This window comes from Oncorhynchus mykiss, chromosome 21 (genome assembly GCF_057628025.1).
Source record: "Oncorhynchus mykiss isolate SJ-2025 chromosome 21, ASM5762802v1, whole genome shotgun sequence".
NCBI classification, from domain to species: domain Eukaryota; kingdom Metazoa; phylum Chordata; class Actinopteri; order Salmoniformes; family Salmonidae; genus Oncorhynchus; species Oncorhynchus mykiss.
In genome coordinates, this window is record NC_143042.1 from 46,831,244 (window position 1) to 46,854,696 (window position 23,453).

At 47.5% G+C, this 23,453-nt stretch overlaps 1 protein-coding gene across 8 annotated transcripts in view; it reads right to left on the minus strand.

The window, feature by feature from the left end:
* LOC110500696 (neurexin-2) overlaps positions 1-23,453 on the minus strand; it is a 1,050,333-nt gene that overhangs the window by 919,533 nt on the left and 107,347 nt on the right. For all 8 annotated transcript variants that reach the window (XM_090214789.1, XM_090214786.1, XM_090214788.1 and 5 more), the window contains exon 2: positions 9,129-10,530. In XM_090214789.1, the coding sequence (XP_090070915.1) occupies positions 9,129-9,840 (712 nt within the window). In that variant the 5' untranslated portion in view covers positions 9,841-10,530. The remainder of the gene's footprint in view (positions 1-9,128; positions 10,531-23,453) is intronic.

The window sequence follows — 23,453 nt, forward strand, 5'->3', positions numbered from 1 at the left end:
CTCTCTCTGCCTCTCTCCCTCATTCTATCCCCTTGTCTCTCTCTCTGCCTCCCTCATTCTATCCCCTTGTCTCTCTCTACCTCCCTCATTGTATCCCCTTGTCTCTCTCTACCTCCCTCATTGTATCCCCTTGTCTCTCTCTGCCTCCCTCATTGTATCCCCTTGTCTCTCTCTACCTCCCTCATTGTATCCCCTTGTCTCTCTCTACCTCCCTCATTGTATCCCCTTGTCTCTTTCTGCCTACCTCCCTTATTGTATCCCCTTGTCTCTCTCTGCCTCCCTCATTGTATCCCCTTGTCTCTCTCTGCCTCCCTCCATTCTATCCTCTTGTCTCTCTCTCTGCCTCCCTCCCTCATTCTATCCCCTTGTCTCTCTCTCTGCCTCCCTCCATCATTCTATCCCATTGTCTCTCTCTCTGCCTCCATCATTCTATCACGTTGTCTCTCTGCCTCCCTCCTTCATTCTATCCCATTGTCTCTCTCTCTGCCTCCCTCCCTCATTCTATCCCCTTGTTTCTCTCTCTGCCTCCCTCCTTCATTCTATCACGTTGTCTCTCTCTCTGCCTCCCTCCCTCATTCTATCCCCTTGTCTCTCTCTCTGCCTCTCTCCCTCATTCTATCCCCTTGTCTCTCTCTCTGCCTCCCTCATTCTATCCCCTTGTCTCTCTCTCTGCCTCCCTCAATCTATCCCCTTGTCTCTCTCTCTGCCTCCTTCAATATATCCCCTTGTCTCTCTCTCTGCCTCCTTCATTCTATCCCCTTGTCTCTCTCTCTGCCTCCCTCCCTCATTCTATCCCCTTGTCTCTCTCTCTGCCGCCCTCCCTCATTCTATCCCCTTGTCTCTCTCTCTGCCTCCCTCCCTCATTCTATCCCCTTGTATCTCTCTCTGCCTCCCTCCCTCATTCTATCCCCTTGTCTCTCTCTCTGCCTCCCTCCCTCATTCTATCCCCTTGTCACTCTCTCTGCCTCCCTCCCTCATTCTATCCCCTTGTCTCTCTCTCTGCCTCCCTCCTTCACTCTATCCCATTGTCTCTCTCTCTGCCTCCCTCCTCCATTCTATCCCCTTGTCTCTCTCTCTGCCTCCCTCATTCTATCACATTGTCTCTCTCTCTGCCTCCCTCCTCCATTCTATTCCCTTGTTTCTCTCTCTGCCTCCCTCATTCTATCCCCTTGTTTCTCTCTCTGCCTCTCTCCTTCATTCTATCTCCTTGTCTCTCACTCTGCCTCCCTCCCTCATTCTATCCCCTTGTCTCTCTCTCTGCCTCCCTCCCTCATTCTATCCCCTTGTCTCTCTCTCTGCCTCCCTCCCTCATTCTATCCCCTTGTCACTCTCTCTGCCTCCCTCCCTCATTCTATCCCCTTGTCTCTCTCTCTGCCTCCCTCCCTCATTCTATCCCCTTGTCTCTCTCTCTGCCTCCCTCCCTCATTCTATCCCCTTGTCTCTCTCTCTGCCTCCCTCCCTCATTCTATCCCCTTGTCTCTCTCTCTGCCTCCCTCCCTCATTCTATCCCCATGTCACTCTCTCTGCCTCCCTCCCTCATTCTATCCCCTTGTCTCTCTCTCTGCCTCCCTCCCTCATTCTATCCCCTTGTCTCTCTCTCTGCCTCCCTCCCTCATTCTATCCCCTTGTCTCTCTCTCTGCCTCCCTCCCTCTTTCTATCCCCTTGTCTCTCTCTCTGCCTCCCTCCCTCATTCTATCCCCTTGTCGCTCTCTCGGTCCCCCTTCCTTTCTCTTTTTCTTTCTCCCCCTCTCTTCTCTACCTTACTCTGTCTTTCTCTCTCGTTCTCATCGTTGCTCTGTCCCTCTCTCTCCTGTCTTGTATCCCCTCCCCCTTGCTCCGTCTCTCTCCCTCTATCTTTTTGAAAAGGACAAATGTTTCCGGCAGTCACAATGGCATTGCTTTGGTATTCCGCAATTTAGCCAAAAGCCAGGCTGTATCTGCTCTCAGCAACCACACACAGCAGCCAAGCCATCTATCACAGATAATAGATGGGTGAAAGGACACACAGCAGCCAAGCCATCTAACACAGAGAAGAGATGGGTGAAAGGACACACAGCAGCCAAGCCATCTAACACAGAGAAGAGATGGGTGAAAGGACACACAGCAGCCAAGCCATCTAACACAGAGAAGAGATGGGTGAAAGGGAGAAACGAAAGGATGGAGAAGTAGAAAAACTGATAGAGGTGAAGGAGGGAGAGAGGGAGTGGTGACTGTCAGACCAGTGTGTGTGTGTGTGTGTGTGTGTGTGTGTGTGTGTACGTGTGTATGAGATGGGAAAGATTTGGTCAATTCCACACACACTAAGACTGTGTCACACACATGTTGAAAATATCATAACAACTTTGATCTCAATGACAGCCTAAATGCTGACTGACATGTACTTTAGATCTGCAAAACTGCCCACTTCAGCGACTGCACAGACTAGATGGATTTTTTTATGCAGTAGCCACATCTTCAGGCCTTGAAACATCAAAAACACCTCTCAAGTGGAGCAGCGGTTTAAGGCATTGCATCGCAGTGCTTAAGGCGTCACTACAGATCTGGGTTCGATCCCAGGCTGTGTCACAGCCGTCCGTGACTGGGATTCCCATAGGGTGGTGCACATTTGGCCCAGAATTGTCTGGGTAGGGAAGGGTGTTTTGCCTGATTACTAGGCTGATTGCTGTCTAGTGACTCCTTGTGGCAGGCTGGGCGCCTGCAGGCTGACTTCGGTCATCAGTTAAATGGTGTTTCTACCGACACATTGGTTCGGCTGGCTTCAGCGTTAAGCGGACGGGTGGTAAGGAGCGCGGTTTGAGGGGTCATGTTTTGGAGGACGCATGACTCGACCTTCACCTCTCCGAGCCCGTTGAGGAGTTGCAGTGATGAGACAATATCGCAATTTGATAAGATAAAAAAGAAAGACGAAACATCAAATATATCACATCTGGTGAAGCTCAGCCCTGAACACCATATTTTGGAGGGTATAAATTACAGCCAGATTGCTGAAGATTGACTTCGAAATTTGAAGTGAGCGCTATTACCATCAAGTAGGCTTGGGTTTTTGCTAGGGTTTTGTGGACTGGGGTAGTGGATGGCTGTAATCCCATGACATCTGGATCCAAAGGTTGTGTGCTCAATCCCAGTGGTTGACACTTAAAAAAGATATATATATATATCCTTAACCATTTGGAATGAATGCCTAAACTTTATGTTTTAACCCTATCCAAAACCTTAACCCTTAACTTAAAAATGTCACGTTCGGACCACCTTCGAAATTTGACGTTTGAAGAAATTAAATGAAGCTAAGCATGAGGAGCAACCCAGGGTGGCAAAAACATTTTGAAATTTGATGTTTGGAGCAACTTTGAAATTTGACGTTTTGGGGAACGTGGTTAAACATCAGAATCTGAAGTCAAAGTGGTCAAACCGTGAGATCTTGTTGGTAAATTAAGACTGCACACAGACTGACTCTAAATAGTTGACTTGATCTCCCAAATTACAAGGCATTTCATCATACTGTGCATTGGAGGATCTCTGAGCCTCATCGATTATAAATGACCACAAGAAGTATATTAGCTATCTGAATATAATAATAGCCTACTGTCAAGAATAGTAGTCAAATTCAGGCTGGTTAGAAGAGAAATAACTACATATAAACACTTCTGTTTGAAAATGCAAATGAACAAAGGCAAGCAAATGTCAGCGACACAGGCGGATGCATGCAGGATGAAAAACAGAGAGAGAGGCGGGGATACAGAAAGGGCACAGGGAGAGAGGGAGATAAGTGTTGAGAGAGAGAGACAGGGGTGGGGGAGAGAGGGAGATAAGTGTTGAGAGTGAGAGGGGGTGGGGGAGAGAGGGAGATAAGTGTTGAGAGAGAGACAGGGGTGGGGAGAGAGGGAGATAAGTGTTGAGAGAGAGAGAGACGGGTGGGGGAGAGAGGGAGATAAGTGTTGAGAGAGAGACAGGGGTGGGGGAGAGAGGGAGATAAGTGTTGAGAGAGAGAGGGGGGTGGGGGAGAGAGGGAGATAAGTGTTGAGAGAGAGAGGGGGGTGGGGGAGAGAGGGAGATACGTGTTGAGAGAGAGAGACAGGGGTGGGGGAGAGAGGGAGATAAGTGTTGGGAGACAGGGAGATAAGTGTTGAGAGAGAGACAGGGGTGGGGGAGAGAGGGAGATAAGTGTTGAGAGAGTGAGGGGTGGGGGAGAGAGGGAGATAAGTGTTGAGAGAGAGAGAGAGAGGGGTGGGGGAGAGAAGGAGATAAGTGTTGAGAGAGAGAGACAGGGGTGGGGGAGAGAGGGAGATAAGTGTTGGGAGAGAGGGAGATAAGTGTTGAGAGAGAGAGACAGGGGTGGGGGAGAGAGGGAGATAAGTGTTGAGAGAGAGAGAGAGGGGTGGGGGAGAGAGGGAGATAAGTGTTGAGAGAGAGACAGGGGTGGGGAGAGAGGGAGATAAGTGTTGAGAGAGAGAGAGAGAGACGGGTGGGGGAGAGAGGGAGATAAGTGTTGAGAGAGAGGGGTGGGGAGAGAGGGAGATAAGTGTTGAGAGAGAGAGACAGGGGTGGGGGAGAGAGGGAGATAAGTGTTGAGAGAGAGAGAGGGGTGGGGGGAGAGGGAGATAAGTGTTGAGAGGGGTGGGGGCGAGAGGAAGATAAGTGTTGAGAGAGAGAGACAGGGGTGGGGGAGAGAGGGAGATAAGTGTTGAGAGAGAGTGAGAGAGAGAGAGAGACAGGGGTGGGGGAGAGAGGGAGATAAGTGTTGAGAGAGTGAGACAGGGGTGGGGGAGAGAGGGAGATAAGTGTTGAGAGAGAGTGAGACAGGGGTGGGGGAGAGAGGGAAATAAGTGTTGACAGAGTGTGAGACAGGGGTGGGGGAGAGAGCGAGATAAGTGTTGAGAGAGAGGGGTGGGGAGAGAGGGAGATAAGTGTTGAGAGAGAGAGACAGGGGTGGGGGAGAGAGGGAGATAAGTGTTGAGAGAGAGAGAGGGGTGGGGGGAGAGGGAGATAAGTGTTGAGAGAGAGAGAGAGAGACGGGTGGGGGAGAGAGGGAGATAAGTGTTGAGAGAGAGGGGTGGGGAGAGAGGGAGATACGTGTTGAGAGAGAGAGACAGGGGTGGGGGAGAGAGGGAGATAAGTGTTGAGAGAGAGAGAGGGGTGGGGGGAGAGGGAGATAAGTGTTGAGAGAGAGAGAGAGAGGGGTGGGGGAGAGAGGGAGATAAGTGTTGAGAGAGAGAGACAGGGGTGGGGGAGAGAGGGAGATAAGTGTTGGGAGAGAGGGAGATAAGTGTTGAGAGAGAGAGACAGGGGTGGGGGAGAGAGGGAGATAAGTGTTGAGAGAGAGAGAGGGGGGGGTGGGGGAGAGAGGGAGATAAGTGTTGAGAGAGAGACAGGGGTGGGGGAGAGAGGGAGATAAGTGTTGAGAGGGGTGGGGGCGAGAGGAAGATAAGTGTTGAGAGAGAGAGACAGGGGTGGGGGAGAGAGGGAGATAAGTGTTGAGAGAGAGTGAGAGAGAGAGAGAGACAGGGGTGGGGGAGAGAGGGAGATAAGTGTTGAGAGAGTGAGACAGGGGTGGGGGAGAGAGGGAGATAAGTGTTGAGAGAGAGTGAGACAGGGGTGGGGGAGAGAGGGAAATAAGTGTTGACAGAGTGTGAGACAGGGGTGGGGGAGAGAGCGAGATAAGTGTTGAGAGAGAGTGAGAGAGAGAGAGAGAGAGAGTGAGACAGGGGTGGGGGTGAGAGAGACCGAGAGCAGAGATAGCCTGAAGTAGGAGAAGAGATATTAGCTGGGCAGAGGAAACGCTGCAGGATGAACAGAAAGAGAGAGAGAGAGAGAGAGAACGAAGAGGAGAGAAACAGAGAGACAACGCAAAAAGAGGAGAGGCAAAACACAGATAGATCAGGCGATGAGATGTGTCAGAGACAGGAGCGGGAGGCAGAGATTTACAGTCAACAGACTTTGACATAATCTGGCAGGACAGGAACACATTCCAAAAGGAAATGCTGGCGAGGGCAGAGAGAAACAGAGGTGGAGAAATTACATTTGGGAGATGGAGTAGAGAGAGAAGAGATGGAGAGATTGGGCAAGAGAGAGAGGGAAAAGGAAGGGGAAGTGTAGACATCTAGCTTAGTTTACTACATCCTGCAATGTTAATGCATAAATTTACTTATATCAGATATAGGCCATACATGAGCATGTGGGTCTGGACAGGTGTGATCTAATTGATGTTTGTTGTCATTTGTATGTTTTGTATTACTTTTGAAAATAAAATCTCACAACAACAACAAAATATATAATCCATACATGCATTGAAATAGTCTCTAACAAAACACTTCTCGTCTCAAACCTCGCAAACAAGCAACATCTCCTTTTGCAGTTGAACAATTAAGCATTAAAAGAGGGGAACTTTTCCAGAGAAAAGCCAGCAACAGCCTGTATCGTGCATCTCCACCATGTTTCCATAGCATCCCCCTCCATAAAACAAAAGGATGAGAAACATCACTTCCATCTGTTTCAGTTAATTTCTCACACTCATCTCCGTCTGTGCCGAGAGAACAATGGCCTACATTCCCCGCTACTGTACATTATCCACAATGTAGACATCACACATGGCCTACTCCCAAAGTGTGAGTCACTAGCTTCCACTCTATCCGGGAAACTTCCAAAGGTCAAAGACAAGATTGCATTAGAATAATACATAAACATTAGCATTGGGGGCTTGCTGCATTTGCTCTGCTTTGAAGATGATGACAGTACACTATGTTAGCGAGTCAGCTAACTCATCTTTTACCTACAGTACAGTATGCTAAGGACTCAGCGCTTTTATCTACAGTACAGTATGCTAAGGAATTAGTGCTTTTATCTACAGTACAGTATGCTAAGGAATTAGTGCTTTTACCTACAGTACAGTATGCTAAGGAATTAGTGCTTTTATCTACAGTACAGTATGCTAAGGAATTAGTGCTTTTATCTACAGTACAGTATGCTAAGGAATTAGTGCTTTTATCTACAGTACAGTATGCTAAGGACTCAGCGCTTTTACCTACAGTACAGTATGCTAAGGAATTAGCGCTTTTATCTACAGTACAGTATGCTAAGGAATTAGTGCTTTTACCTACAGTACAGTATGCTAAGGACTCAGCGCTTTTACCTACAGTACAGTATGCTAAGGAATTAGTGCTTTTATCTACAGTACAGTATGCTAAGGAATTAGCGCTTTTACCTACAGTACAGTATGCTAAGGACTCAGCGCTTTTACCTACAGTACAGTATGCTAAGGAATTAGTGCTTTTATCTACAGTACAGTATGCTAAGGAATTAGCGCTTTTACCTACAGTACAGTATGCTAAGGACTCAGCGCTTTTACCTACAGTACAGTATGCTAAGGAATTAGCGCTTTTACCTACAGTACAGTATGCTAAGGACTCAGCGCTTTTACCTACAGTACAGTATGCTAAGGAATTAGCGCTTTTACCTACAGTACAGTATGCTAAGGACTCAGCGCTTTTACCTACAGTACAGTATGCTAAGGAATTAGCGCTTTTACCTACAGTACAGTATGCTAAGGACTCAGCGCTTTTACCTACAGTACAGTATGCTAAGGAATTAGTGCTTTTATCTACAGTACAGTATGCTAAGGACTCAGCGCTTTTACCTACAGTACAGTATGCTAAGGAATTAGTGCTTTTATCTACAGTACAGTATGCTAAGGAATTAGCGCTTTTACCTACAGTACAGTATGCTAAGGACTCAGCGCTTTTACCTACAGTACAGTATGCTAAGGAATTAGTGCTTTTATCTACAGTACAGTATGCTAAGGACTCAGCGCTTTTACCTACAGTACAGTATGCTAAGGAATTAGCGCTTTTACCTACAGTACAGTATGCTAAGGACTCAGCGCTTTTACCTACAGTACAGTATGCTAAGGACTCAGCGCTTTTACCTACAGTACAGTATGCTAAGGAATTAGCGCTTTTACCTACAGTACAGTATGCTAAGGACTCAGCGCTTTTACCTACAGTACAGTATGCTAAGGAATTAGCGCTTTTACCTACAGTACAGTATGCTAAGGAATTAGCGCTTTTACCTACAGTACAGTATGCTAAGGACTCAGCGCTTTTACCTACAGTACAGTATGCTAAGGACTCAGCGCTTTTACCTACAGTACAGTATGCTAAGGACTCAGCGCTTTTACCTACAGTACAGTATGCTAAGGACTCAGCGCTTTTACCTACAGTACAGTATGCTAAGGACTCAGCGCTTTTATCTACAGTACAGTATGCTAAGGACTCAGCGCTTTTACCTACAGTACAGTATGCTAAGGACTCAGCGCTTTTACCTACAGTACAGTATGCTAAGGACTTAGCGCTTTTACCTACAGTACACTATGTTAGCGAGTCAGCTAACTCATCTTTTACCTACAGTACAGTATGCTAAGGACTCAGCGCTTTTACCTACAGTACAGTATGCTAAGGAATTAGTGCTTTTATCTACAGTACAGTATGCTAAGGAATTAGCGCTTTTATCTACAGTACAGTATGCTAAGGAATTAGTGCTTTTACCTACAGTACAGTATGCTAAGGACTCAGCGCTTTTACCTACAGTACAGTATGCTAAGGAATTAGCGCTTTTATCTACAGTACAGTATGCTAAGGAATTAGTGCTTTTACCTACAGTACAGTATGCTAAGGACTCAGCGCTTTTACCTACAGTACAGTATGCTAAGGAATTAGCGCTTTTATCTACAGTACAGTATGCTAAGGACTCAGCGCTTTTACCTACAGTACAGTATGCTAAGGAATTAGCGCTTTTATCTACAGTACAGTATGCTAAGGAATTAGCGCTTTTCCCTACAGTATATTATGCCAAGGACTTTTCACCATACTGAACCAATCCCGAGCCAAACCGAACTGCATTGAGCTGGCCTGGTTATGCATTCACCATAGTTAATAATAATAATAATAATAATAATAATGTATTTTGTTTAACGCTTTTCATTACAGAAAATTATCTCAAACACATAAAAAGCTAAACAAACAAACAACACAATTAAATTGAGGTGGTAGAGATTGAACGTCTCTATTTTTCTGGGAACGTGCTAAGGAGCATTAGAAAAAAGGGTATTAGCTGTTCAGCTAGCTCCTGATCTTACCTTCCTTGCAGTACTTCCCCTTGTAGCGAGTGTGCGTGCAGTCACAGTGTACCTCGCCATACTGGATGGAGCAGAAACCTCCGTTGAGGCAGGGGTTCTGCTTGGTGCACAGGTACTCCATGTCAGTCTGGATGCCCTGGCTGTTGAGCAGGGTGGGGGGTGTCTCTCCCACCTTCAGGTTGGAGATCAGGCCCAGGAACGGGGGCTCGTACTTCACCGTGCTGGAGGTGAGGGCTGAGAGGCGCACGTCGGGCGGGATGCCGCCCACGAACAGGTCGCTGACCACCGCCATCTCCTTCCGCTTGGACTTGACCTCCGCCATCTTGGTCTCGCCGTCCACCATCAGCAGAGTCTCGCGGAAGTTGCGGGTGAGGAGCACCATGTGCCAGCGGTCGTCGTTGACCTGGGTTTCCATGTGTAAAGTGGCGGGCTCGGCACAGTGGATGGCAAAGCGCAGCTGGAGGCGCCCTCCGGCGATCAGGAGCTCCATGAAGTCACAGTTGCCGCCGTCGTCTAGATAGAGCAACAGAGCCTTGCTGATGTTGGTCTTGAGGCTGAAGCTCAGCTCGCCCAGCGAGCCCGCCTCCCAGCGCCCGTAGCGGGCCCACTGGCCGGGGGCCCCGCCGAACTCCAGCGCCCGGGCCGTCACCAGCAGACTGAGGAACACCAAGGGCCCCATGGGCAAAGCGGAAAAGCTCAATCCGCTCGTCATGGTTACAATCCCAATCCTAATAACCCTGCTATTGGTTCAAATCCTCCACACAGTGACGTAGCTCGGCCTAGACTAGCTACAGCTGCAGCTGCTGTAGTTTCGTTTTTATTAAGTGTAAACAATAATTGTTATGTCTGATTCCTTCTAGGCAGACTCCTCCTCTAGGCTGGGGGATACGTCAGAGAAGCAAAACCCTCACAGGACCCAATTCCAGATTCCAACCCTGCCCGACTCAGCAGTTTTTGTTTTTTTTTGCTTTACTTCTTGGCTGCTTTATCCTGACTCTCTTCTCCGTCTCTCCATTGGTTGGTACCTCTGGGACTCACTGGGAAAAACGAGGCCAGCGGACGGGTAGGGGGAATTATGATAATTTTATCACAGTGTTCCGTTCCCCAACTCAACTCTTTATTCCAAACAGAAATCCCCTGGAATCCAGATGTAGCTTTTTAGGAAACGTATGGCAGTCTCTGTGGGCGTGTTTTATAGATGTCGTTTTTGGGAAAGGGGGGGTAGAAGGGGAGGAAGAGAGAGCGCTGAGGAGGAGTGTGTCAGAGCTGTCTGGTGTCACGTGGACAGCAAGGTATGTTCATGGCGCCAACGGCGTTAAAGCCTTCCTCTCCTGAAGCCTCTGGTTGGTCCACCACAGGTTAGACTGGTCTGGGTCCCCTCATCGTCCCCACAGCCAGGGATCTGGAAGAAACAGACAGAGAAATCTCATTAGGCCCTGGTACTTTGTGTAATGGAGGTGGTCCTGTGAAATGCGTGATGAGTAACCTTGTAAGTAAGACATGTGTTAGCTCCCCAAGCTGAAGCCTTAGCTCATAGCGTCAATGCAGTCTTGTGACTCAAGGGAGATCATGGTTTGAATACAGTAGTAGAAGTAGTAGCAATAACAGCACATGAAAAATAAGCATTGAAATCGTAAATGGAGTTCCTTTGGGGATCTGCTTTGTAGGGGACATATTTTCATTTGCCAGCTGGTCTCTCTTTGATCAAGTTCCCCCTCAGAGACGTGGACAACTTGACTGAATGTTCTATACATGAAATTCATTGCTGGTGATTTCTCTGTTGGAAACCAAGACTAGAGTAAGAAATACGTAAATATGTCTGGTATGAAGTTTAACATTCATGTGCATGATTTACTCAGAGCCTACTGGGTGTATATCACCAGCCAATCAAAATGCCTTACTCCATACTTGTCTGCCAAGTACAATTGGTCCTAAACACAGTGCACAAAGCTCCCTAGCATATAATGCTTCAATCCATGACTTGACTATCAATAACTCAGCAATAAGGCTTTCAATAAATCACCCTCCAACCGTTTTTGTATGTAGGCTTTAGGTTCTCCACCTAACTGAACACGCGCACACGAACGCACAAACACAAGTCTAATTTTCAGTGGGATGCTGTGGAGTCAATGGCTGCCAGGATAGCCATTATTGACCCTTGTCCCTGGCCTAATCCGTTCTCATTATTTCTGAAGTGAGATTTAATTTCCATCGCAGACAGTTCACAATTAAACCCTGCTGATCACACTCGCTCAGGCTGCCGTGCTTGACTGCTTGACTTCAGAATGACGACACTATCCATGTGCCAGAGAGAGAGAGAGAGAGAGAGAGAGAGAGAGAGAGAGAGAGAGAGAGAGAGAGAGAGAGAGAGAGAGAGAGAGAGAGAGAGAGAGAGAGAGAGAGAGAGAGAGAGAGAGAGAGAGAGAGAGAGAGAGAGAGACAGACAGACAGACAGACAGACAGACAGACAGACAGACAGACAGACAGACAGACAGACAGACAGACAGACAGACAGACAGACAGACAGACAGACAGACAGACAGACAGACAGACAGACAGACAGACAGACAGACAGACAGACAGACAGTGACCGAGAGGGAGATTGGGGCAAACATTTTCACGGTAATGCTGGTGAGGGAGCGTGTCAGGCCTTGAGGAGAGAGGGAGTGGGAGAAAGATGGACAAAGGGAGAGAAAAAGCTAGTGAAAGGGAGAGAGATGTCTGATTTATTTTGGTGACGCTAGCAGCTTGTTTGCATAAGATCCTCTGCTCTCACACGCGTCCCCATAAATGAATCCCTGCATAATAACATCCATAGATGAAAGATTATGGAGCTAGGACGTCTCATAAGAACTGCGAGAGAGAGACAGCTCAGGGTCTCTTAGGAAGGAGGAAGATGCATATCTGAAAATGCATATAGGCGATTCCACGCTAGCAGGAATAATATGCTCTACAAGTAAATCAAATTTCCAGACTGGGCTCTCTGCTAATTCTGAGTTATGATACATTTTATGAAAATTGGACATTGGATTTAAAGGGAACTCCCTCTGCTGGTGATTTGTTGAATGTGCAGTCCTAAAGGAGGGCTGTGATTGGTTATAAACCAAGCCAACTCTGTGTTCCAATATTACAGTCGTGGCCAAAAGTTTTGAGAATGACACAAATATAAATTTTCACAAAGTTTGCTGCTTCAGTGTCTTTAGATATTTTTGTCAGATGTTACTATAGAATACTGAAGTATAATTACAAGCATTTCATAAGTGTCAAAGGCTTGTATTGACAATTACATGAAGTTGATGCAAAGAGTCAATATTTGCAGTGTTGACCCTTCTTTTTCAAGACCTCTGCAATCTGCCCTGGCATGCTGGCAAGTAACGTCTGGGCCACTGATGGCAGCCCATTCTTGCATAATCAATGCTTGGAGTTTGTCAGAATTTGTGGGGTTTTGTTTGTCCACCTGCCTCTTGAGGATTGACCACAAGTTCTCAATGGGATCAAGGTCTGGAGAGTTTGGACTCAAATGATCAATGTTTTGTTCCCCAAGCCACTTAGTTATCACTTTTGCCTTATGGCAAGGTGCTCCATCATGCTGGAAAAGGCATTGTTCATCACCAAACTGTTCCTGGATGGTTGGGAGAAGTTACTCTCGGAGGATGTGTTGGTACCAGTCTTTATTCATGGCTGTGTTCTTAGGCAAAATTGTGAGTGAGCCCACTCCCTTGGCTGAGAAGCAACCCCACACATGAATGGTCTCAGGATGCTTTACTGTTGGAATGACACACTCACATTGTCTTCTCCGGACAAGCTTTTTTCCGGATGCCCCTATTCAATCGCAAAGGGGATTCATCAGAGAAAATGACTTTACCCCAGTCCTCAGTAGTCCAATCCCTGTACCTTTTGCAGAATTTCAGTCTGTCCCTGATATTTTTCCTGGAGAGAAGTGGCGTCTTTGCTGCCCTTTTTGACACCAGGCCATCTTCCAAAAGTCTCCGCCTCACCGTGCCTGCAGATGCACTCACACCTGTCTGCTGCCATTCCTGAGCAAGCTCTGTACTGGTGGTGCCCCGATCCCGCAGCTGAATCAACTTTAGGAGACGGTCCTGGCGCTTGCTGGACTTTCTTGGGCACCCTGAAGCCTTCTTCACAACAATTGAACCACTCTCCTTTAAGTTCTTCATGATCCGATAAATGGTTGATTTAGGTGCAATCTCACTGGCAGCAATATCCTTGCCTGTGAAGCCTTTTTTGTGCAAAGCAATGATGACGGCACATGTTTCCTTGCAGGTAACCATGGTTGACAGAGGAAGAACAATGATCATAAGCACCACCCTCCTTTTGAAGCTTCCAGTCTGTTATTCGAACTCAATCAACATGACAGAGTGATCTCCAGCCTTGTCTTCGTCAACACTCACACCTGTGTTAAAGAGAGAATCACTGACATGATGTCAGGTGGTGGCAGGGCTGAAATGCAGTGGACATTTTTTGGGGGGGATTCAGTTCATTTGCATGGCAAAGAGGGACTTTGCAATTAATTGCAATTCATCTGATCACTCTTCATATATGCAAATTGCCATAATACAAATTGAGGCAGCAGACTTTGTGAAAATTTATATTTGTGTCATTCTCAAAACTTTTGGCCACGACTGTATATTGTAGTATATCCAATAGTATATTGTTCCAAACAATATTTTTAAAAATAAGCAAAATCAAAAAGGGTAATTTTGAGATTTTAATATTAATAATATTTACGTGGAATAAATGAACATGAAAATGTGTATTTCAGAATATAGACATGCTCCATATTTGAAAAGACACTATTGGGAGTATAATGACAATGTGTTGTCTGTATCATGTATGGTTCACAGATCATTAGGTCTTACAGTAAGCAGGATTGTATAGGTCTAAAAAGAGCCTAAATTGGCCACGATTTCCAAAAAAATGGTTTGTGATGCAAATGTACACAGCATGTCAAAAAGATTTTCTTACCATTAAGTTTCTATGTGAGAATTGCCAGAATAATCTGAGATACAAAATATATTTTCTGCTCCAGCTGGCGTGGAACCAACTTTATCTATTTAGGGTAAATCTTATTATCACTGGTAGAATCTGACCTGAAAAATAAAAACACATTGCTATGGCATACTGTATACACCGAGAATTTTTACATTTGGTATAATTGACAGTGGGGATTTTTTGTAAATGAAGAGTTACACTGTATCTTTGTCCCAGACGGGTAACAAGAATTGGAATATTCCCTCGTTGTTGCATTGAATATTATCATAGATTTTTTTGTCTGGAAATCGCTGGCATTTAGCAGAGGGAGCATCTCCTACTGCTTGTACTGTGTGTGTTCGTGCGTGCATGTGAGCAGCCTGGTCTAATAGACTGGACGTAACATAGTAAACGTAAATCCGGGACACTAAAATTAGTATGGTGTGGCTACATATGACAGATGGTTAAGTAAGAAAGTAGAGTGGTTGGTTCGGGTGACTCGGTAGGCATATACAACGAATGTCTAGCAACCCAAAAGTTGTGGGTTCAAATCTCATCACGGACAACTTTAGCATTTACGAAATGGATGAAGGACATTTGCAAGTTAAAACTAACCTAATATATCACACTAAAAAGTGTTCTCGGATTTACAGAATAATATGACATGCTCTGAGACCAGGTTGATTAGAGAGAGAAAGAGATAAATATTGAGAGAGGGCGGGAGAGAGACATTAAAACATCTCCCTCCGTCCAGTTTCCATTTCATATGTTATGGGGGTGCCGTCCCTCTATACAACAGTGTCTGTCTTCCAATCCAAGGCACTCAATGAGGCCTGATGACTTGACTTTTCTCTAAACACTTTTCTGACCACAAGCATGACATCCATTTGGCTTCTCCTTTTACTGGAGAACCACGGGTTGATACTTTCTCACCCGCAGCCAAACCATCTCACCCAAACTGAGACAGAGTGAGAGGCTACAGCAATCTACGCACGCCCCCATACCCCTGACCCTTTTTCTCAGCCAAGCGGGCCTTGGCAACTCTGTCGAGATCCCCTACTGACGTGTGCAGGGTGGCGTGAGGCGACCTCTGACCCCATTACTTTCACATCATTGCATTGAAAGCCTCAACAGAGCTAGTGGAAAGAAGTCCATCCACTGGTGTTTCATTTTTTTGGTTTTCCCCCTTCCAGCAGTGTTCATATCCTACAGACTTATCCCACAACCCTGCAGATATTGTCACACCTGTTGTGTGTCTCGCTGTCTTTTTTCTATCAAAGCTGTGTGTCTCTAGCTGAGTAGGGTGTTGGCTGAGTAGTTGTCTGTGGTTGTTGCTGTACTTATGGCAGTGGTTATGGTTGTGGTCTGGAAGGATACTGTACTGCATGTTCACATCTCACTTGAGACACACAAACATATAGTCTACACAAAAACATGACAACCAAAACACATATGCCAAAATACACATCTCTCACTCTCTTTCTCTCTCTCTCTTTTGTTCTCCCTCGTTCTCTCTCTCTCTCTTTATGACTCTCTCTCTCTCCTGTTGTCTCTCTTATTTTCTCTCCATGACTATCTCTCTCGATCTCTCTATGAACCTCTCTCTCTCTTTTGTCTCTCTCTCTTTTGTTCTCTCTCTCTCTTTTGTTCTCTCTCTTTTTTAGTTCTCTCTCTCTTGCTCTCTCTCTCTCTCAGTCTGTCTTTCTCTTGTTCTCTGTCTCTCTTGTTCTCTCTCGTTCTCTATCTTTCATTATTTCTCTTTCTCATTCTCTCTCTCTATTTATTTTCTCTCACTGACACACGCACACACACACACATGGCACAAATCTCTGCTCATGAGAGGTGTGGCGGCGTCTCATCCGCCAAGTAGCTTGCTGCTGCTGCTGCTGTTGCTGAGCGCTAATTAATCACAGATCCATGCTGAGACACTTGATATTCCTCAGGTTGAAAAGAGAGAGGGAGGGGAGGAAGAGACAAGGGGAGAGAGGGAAGGGGGAGAGAGGGAGGGAGGGGGGAGATGGAAAGGAAAGAGGGAGTGGTGAGAGGGAAGGAGAGAAATAAAATAAACAGTCCCCCTCTCTTACCCACCACAGACTAGTCCCTCCCTCCACCTCCCCCCCTCTCACCCACCAGACTAGCCGCTCCCTCCTCCTCCCCTCCCCCTCTCTCACTCACCACAGACTAGCCCCTCCCTCCTCCCCAAACGCTCTTACCCACCAGACTAGCCCCTCCCTCCACTCCCCTCACACCCACCACAGACTAGCCCCTCCCCCCTCACTCACCCACCACAGACTAGTCCCTCCCTCCTCCTCCTCTCTCACCCACCAGGCTAGCCGCTCCCTCCTCCTCCCCCTCTCTCACCCACCACAGACTAGTCCCTCGCTCCTCCCCCACCCTCTCTTACCCAACCGGCTAGCCCCTCCCTCCACCCCCCCTCTCACCCACCACAGACTAGCCCCTCCCTCCTCCTCCCCCCCTCTCACCCACCAGACTAGCCGCTCCCTCCTCCTCCCCTCCCCTCTCTCACTCACCACAGACTAGCCCCTCCCTCCTCCCCCACACGCTCTTACCCACCAGACTAGCCCCTCCCTCCCTCCACTCCCCTCTCACCAACCACAGACTAGCCCCTCCCCCCTCACTAACCCACCACAGACTAGCCCCTCCCTCCACCCCCCCTCTCACCCACCACAGACTAGCCCCTCCTCCTCTCCTCTCTTACCCACCCCAGACTAGCCCCTCCCTCCTCCTCCACCCTCTCTTACTCACCTGACTAGGCCTTCCCTCCACCCCCCTCTCATCCACCACAGACTAGCCCCTCCCTCCTCCCCCCTCACTCACCCACCACAGACCAGCCCCTCCCTCCTCCTCCCACCTCTCTCACCCATCACAGACCAGCCCCTCTCTCCTCCTCCCCCCTCACTCACCCACCACAGACCAGCCCCTCCCTCCTCCCCCGTCACTCACCCACCACAGACTAGCCCCTCCCTCCCTCCTCCCCCTCACTCACCCACCACAGACCAGCCCCTCCCTCCTCCCCCTCTCTCACCCACCACAGACAAGCCCCTCCCTCCCTCCTCCCCCTCACTCACCCACCACAGACCAGACCCTCCCTCCTCCCCTCTCTCTCACCCACCACAGACCAGACCCTCCCTCCTCCTCTGTCTCTCACCCACCACAGACCAGCCTCTCCCTCCTCCCCCCTCACTCACCCACCACAGACTAGCCCCTCCCTCCCTCCTCCCCCCTCACTCCCCCACCACAGACCAGCCCCTCCCTCCTCCCCCCTCTCTCACCCACCACAGACCAGTCCCTCCCTCCTCCCCCCTCTCTCACCCACCACAGACTAGCTCAGACACATCACTTAGTTCTGCTGAAACAAGTCACACCAGGGTTGAGCACTCTCATACTGTAGCTCCAAGTTTCTGAGACAATCAATGGAGAGATCTCCCATTGTCTGTGGAGAATCTCCTCCAAAGCGTCCATAGCCAGGCATGAGATCTCTCCATGGATTGTCTCAGAAACTCAGCTATGCGATGTATCCATTGATTGTCTCAAAAAATCAGAGCCATGAGATCTTTCCAATGATTGTCTCAGAAACTCAGCTACGAGAAGAGGCTATGAGAAGGTTATTTGAACCAGAAGTTCTATATAGAGATCAACGTTCTACTAACCTCCAAGCCTGACTCCAAGGATGCACACACATGCACGTGCAGACACTGACACACCGTACACACACACATGCACACACAAACACACACACACACACAAACACAACCTCAAGGGAAAATCTGTATTTTGAGCTGAGAGAGAGAGGCAGAGACCCACTGAGACAGAGAACCTCATCAAGACATCAGCATTTTGCAGATCAGCATTTTGTGTGTGTGTGTGTGTGTGTGTGTGTGTGTGTGTGTGTGTGAGGGGGTATTACTGAATTGTGTGTGAGCTATAGAACAAAGAGACCCGCTCCATCACATCAATGACACTTAGTGTCTGGCACTGTATTACCTTTGCAGACCCCTTACCTATCATCCTACACACACACGCACGCTCGCATGCACGCTCGCACGCACGCACGCACACACACACACACACACACACACACACACACACACACACACACACACATCCCGTATGGGCCATTATCCAGCGTAGGCCTCATCATAGGACAGTTTACGGTGCCAATCACAACCAGAGTAGAAGAATGGATGTGTAACATTATTGCAGAACTGTCTGTCCTTTCATTGGCTAACTACCTCTCTCCTCCCACATACCCGCCTCTTCCTCCCTCTTCCTCTCTCTCTATCAATTCAATTAAATGTTTTTTACTGGCATGGGAAACACATGTTTACATTGCCAAAGCAAGTGAAATGGATAAACAAATGTGAAATAAACAATGAAAAGTGAACAGTAAATATTACACACATACAAGTTCCAAAAGAATAAAGACATTTCAAATGTCATATTATGTCTATATACAGGGATGTGCAAATAGTTAATGTACAAAAGGGAAAATAAATAAACATAAATATGGGTTGTATTTACAATGGTGTTTGTTCTTCACTGATTGCCCTTTTCTAGTGGCAACAGGTCACAGATCTTGCTGCTGTGATGGCACACTGTGGTTTCTCTCTCTGTCTCTGACACCAACCTCTTCTTAATGCTTGTTCTCGCTCGTCACCCAACCCCCCTCCTTTCTCTCACGCTTTGTTTTTCACATTCATCCCTGCTGTCTATTCCCCAGCCTATGAAGGGTGGGGGAGTAGCAGGGATTGCTGGTTCAATTATGACCAACGAGTTTTAAGTGCTGCAGACTGAAAGCGTGGAGCAGAGGTATCGAGGAACTAGCTGTTTAGGGTGATGATTGTTTTCTAAATGAGATCTGTCATTGATGAATATGAATTGGAACCTCTGCAGCTGAGAGGAGGAACGCTGTAACCTGTTCTGATCTGAACTAGTGTGTGAGTATTAGTGTGTTGGTTAGTGAGTGCCTGAAGCTGTTTTGGTAGCAGCGCACAATACCTTTTTGGCCATGCCCGGAGACTCTGACTCACTCTGACTAACTCACTCTCTCATCTCCCTCCCTCCCTCCCTCCCTCCCTCCCTCCCTTCCTCCCTCCCTCCCTCCCTCCCTCCCTCCCTCCCTCCCTCCCTCCCTCCCTCCCTCCCTCCCTCCCTCCCTCCCGTTCCAAGGGAACATCTAAAAGGAACTGATACCTAGTGGTATGGACAATGGCCTTGTGTCTATTTTTGAGGTGAAACACCGCTCTACAGACAAAGAAGGCCAGCAACCCATTCAGATGCAGACAGACAGTCATTCTGCACTGCATAATAGGAGAATTCCTGGCTACAATGCTGTGTATATTGTCATTCATTGCAGAGCAAGGAGACATGAACTATACAAATATTTGGATGAAACAAACTACTGCATATTGTAGTAATGTCTTGTAGTTATTTACATGTGATTTCATGAATTTTGACTTAGTTGTTTTACCGCAAAAAATGCGTAACTCATGACAACTGTATGCAATTACCAATACAAATATTTAGGCAGTTTTGTTTATCAGATGGAAGTTAAAGACATGAATAAACATTCCTCTGAGCTTCTAACTACCCAGATACCACCGCTGATATCAAGCTGTCAACATGTGCTCATGACGTTCCTCAGCACCTTGAGAGCTTTCAGGCATAAGACGTGACGACGCCCCCATTGCAAAAAGTGGAGGGCATCAATTCCATGTCCCCTGGATGCAATAAAACGTCATCTCTCTTTTCCAGAGAGTCATGTGACAAGTAGCCTTTCAGCAACACCAACAGCCAGCCAGACAGGGAGCTAGTCACACAGCCAGACAGGCATCCAGACAGGCAGCCAGACAGGCAGCCAGACAGGCAGCCAGACAGGCAGCCAGACAGGCAGGATGTGGGGGAGAAAGAGAGAAGAGAAGTGCGCTCCATCTCAAGGAAACATAAGCACCGTCATTACTTTTTCATGAGCCAGGCGGCAATTAGAATGAAGAGATTGAGAGATGGAGGGGAGAGAGAAATGAACACACACACACACACACAGAGACAAACACAAACGAAAACACATACACACACACACACAAACAAACACACACAAGCAGGCACCCACCCACACGCACAGAGACAAACACAAATGAACAAACACACACACACACACACACACACACACACACACACACACACACACACAAACAGGCGCCCACACACACACTTTAGGAAGTGTAGCTACCAGTTGCTGGCAGAATCGTGTGTGTGTGTGTCTGCCAAATTCATTTTGACAGATGTTTAGGGCTTTGTAAGCATTGAGGTCTAAATACCGATGTGTGGGTTCATTACAAACCTGTCACGTAATATTCCCCTGTAAGTCCTATTGTGGGGCTCTTAATGTGGTAATTTCAAAATCAAATTCCATTTTCAGAACTTATTATGATTATGGAATGCAAATATGAAATAATGGTCATTTTAATTTCCAGGTTCATTCCCAATTCGAGTTAGCAGCACTACACTGTCCTGAAAAAAGCCTTAGTTCGAGTGAGGATAAATACACCCCTAAAACGCCCACACATCACAATAGAGAGAGAGCTAGCGAGAGAGAGAGCGAGAGAGAGCGAGGGAGAGCGAGAGAGAGACTGCGAGAGAGAGAGAAAGAGAGAAGCAATTCAGATTAAATTGGCTGCCGTAAATGACACTCGATTACCATCTTAAATATACTGTCAAAAAGCAATTTGCGTCGCACATGCCAGAGGCCTGAAATTTGCACCTTATTAAGAGGCCCGGGCTATCATTTAGGATCTTGTTTCCCCTTCCTACCTACCATTTACCCACAAACCTCCTCTCTAACTTTGCACCTGGTTTACGGCGGCCATCTTAGCCCGGTGTGATTGTGAGGGGTAAAGGGAGGGAAGGGGGGGGGGGGGGGGGGAGAAAGGCCTGTATTCTGAGTAATAATGAATGCAGGAAGGACTTAATCAGTGTAGTTTAGGATGGATTCATCCATTTATCGTCCTTCTTTCCAATCTTCCACAATGCAATCTCACAGAAGTCAGAATGTCAAAATGAGGAGGTAACAGCAGCATAACAGCTTGCAGGTTATACTTGAAATTGATGAGGCAGCTTTACAATTATCAATGTCTTAGACCAACTAAAACCCCCACAAAAATGCAATAAGTTCAAATGGGGAAAAATGAAGATGATTGGTAAACCAATTCAGTCTTTCGTTTGTTTGGTTCTTTTTCCTCGGGTGCCATAAAAGCAACATTAGCAATAGCAACAAACCTCCTTCCACTGACACCTAAAATATGACCAGGCTCTTGAGCCTTTATTGGCTTATAAACCTCGTTACTTGGGACTAAGAAGGTGTTATTCACATCAGCTCTTACCACAGCACCACACCGCTACCCCACGTTAACCATACAAATCGGCATTTCTGTCACCGTTCCTTAGTTTGTGAAAACATCCTGAGGTGCCAAACACGTCGGATAAATGGTGCGTGTGAATCCCAAATGCTACCCTATTCCCGATTTAGTGAACTACTTTAGACCAGAACCCTATTCCCTATTTAGTGCACTACTTTTGACCAAAAGTAGAGTTTTATATACAGAATAGGATGCCATTTGGGACTCATTTTACTGTATCATAAATAGCACATAGGAGACCACGAGAATCTATCTGAGGCACAGAAGTAATAAACCCACGTAATATTGTTCTTGCCATTACGAGTTTGCAATTTCCAACAATGTTCGGGATCGAAAATATGATTAATGATTCCTGAGAAAAAAGGCAGTAGGGCATAGATATTGTAGGTGAGCAATGCGTTTAATTTTGCAGACCTTGTAACGCACGCAACACTCATTACCGTCGTCATTACCATCGTCTCGTTCCACCCGGCGCACTTCCTATGGTGAATTATTGATCTCCACAATATGGTCACGAGCACTGTCATACAAAACACCTCTCACCCTCCTCTCCCCCTCCATCTCTCTCTCCTATCCTCCCTCCATCTCTCTCTCCTATCCTCCCTCCATCTCTCTCTCCTATCCTCCCTCCATTTCTCTCTCCTATCCTCCATCCATCTCTCTCTCCTATCCTCCCTCCATCTCTCTCTCCTATCCTCCCTCCATCTCTCTCTCCTATCCTCCCTCCATCTCTCTCTCCTCTCCCCCTCCATTTCTCTCTCCTCTCCCCCTCCATTTCTCTCTCCTATCCTTCCTCCATTCTCTCTCCTATCCTCCCTCCATCTCTCTCTCCTCTCCCCCTCCATTTCTCTCTCCTATCCTCCCTCCATTTCTCTCTCCTATCCTCCCTCCATCTCTCTCTCCTCTCCCCCTCCGTTTCTCTCTCCTATCCTCCCTCCATCTCTCTCTCCTCTCCCCCTCCATTTCTCTCTCCTATCCTCCCTCCATTTCTCTCTCCTATCCTCCCTCCATCTCTCTCTCCTATCCTCCCTCCATCTCTCTCTCCTATTCTCCCTCCACCTCTCTCTCCTATCCTCCCTCCATCTCTCTCTCATATCTTCCCTCCATCTCTCTCTCCTATCCTCCCTCCATCTCTCTCTCCTATCCTCCCTCCATCTCTCTCTCCTATCCTCCCTCCATCTCTCTCTCCTATCCTCCCTCCATCTCTCTCTCCTTTCCTCCCTCCATCTCTCTCTCCTATCCTCCCTCCATCTATCTCTCCTCTCCCCCTCCATCTCTCTCTCCTATCCTCCCTCCATCTCTCTCTCCTGTCCTCCCTCCATCTCTCTCTCCTCTCCCCCTCCATCTCTCTCTCATATCCTCCCTCCATCTCTCTCTCCTATCCTCCCTCCATCTCTCTCTCATATCCTCCCTCCATCTCTCTCTCCTATCCTCCCTCCATCTCTCTCTCCTCTCCCCCTCCATCTCTCTCTCCTATCCTCCCTCCATCTCTCTCTCCTCTCCCCCTCCATCTCTCTCTCCTCTCCCCCTCCATTTCTCTCTCCTCTCCCCTCCATTTCTCTCTCCTATCCTCCCTCCATTTCTCTCTCCTATCCTCCCTCCATCTCTCTCCTTTCCCCCTCCATTTCTCTCCCTATCCTCCCTCCATCTCTCTCTCCTATCCTCCCTCCATTTCTCTCTCCTATCCTCCCTCCATTTCTCTCTACTATCCTCCCTCCATCTCTCTCTCCTATCCTCCCTCCATCTCTCTCTCCTATTCTCCCTACATCTCTCTCTCCTATCCTCCTCCATTCTCCTCCCTCATCATCTCCCTATCTCTCTCTCCTATCCTCCCTCCATCTCTCTCTCCTATCCTCCCTCCATCTCTCTCTCCTATCCTCCCTCCATCTCTCTCTCC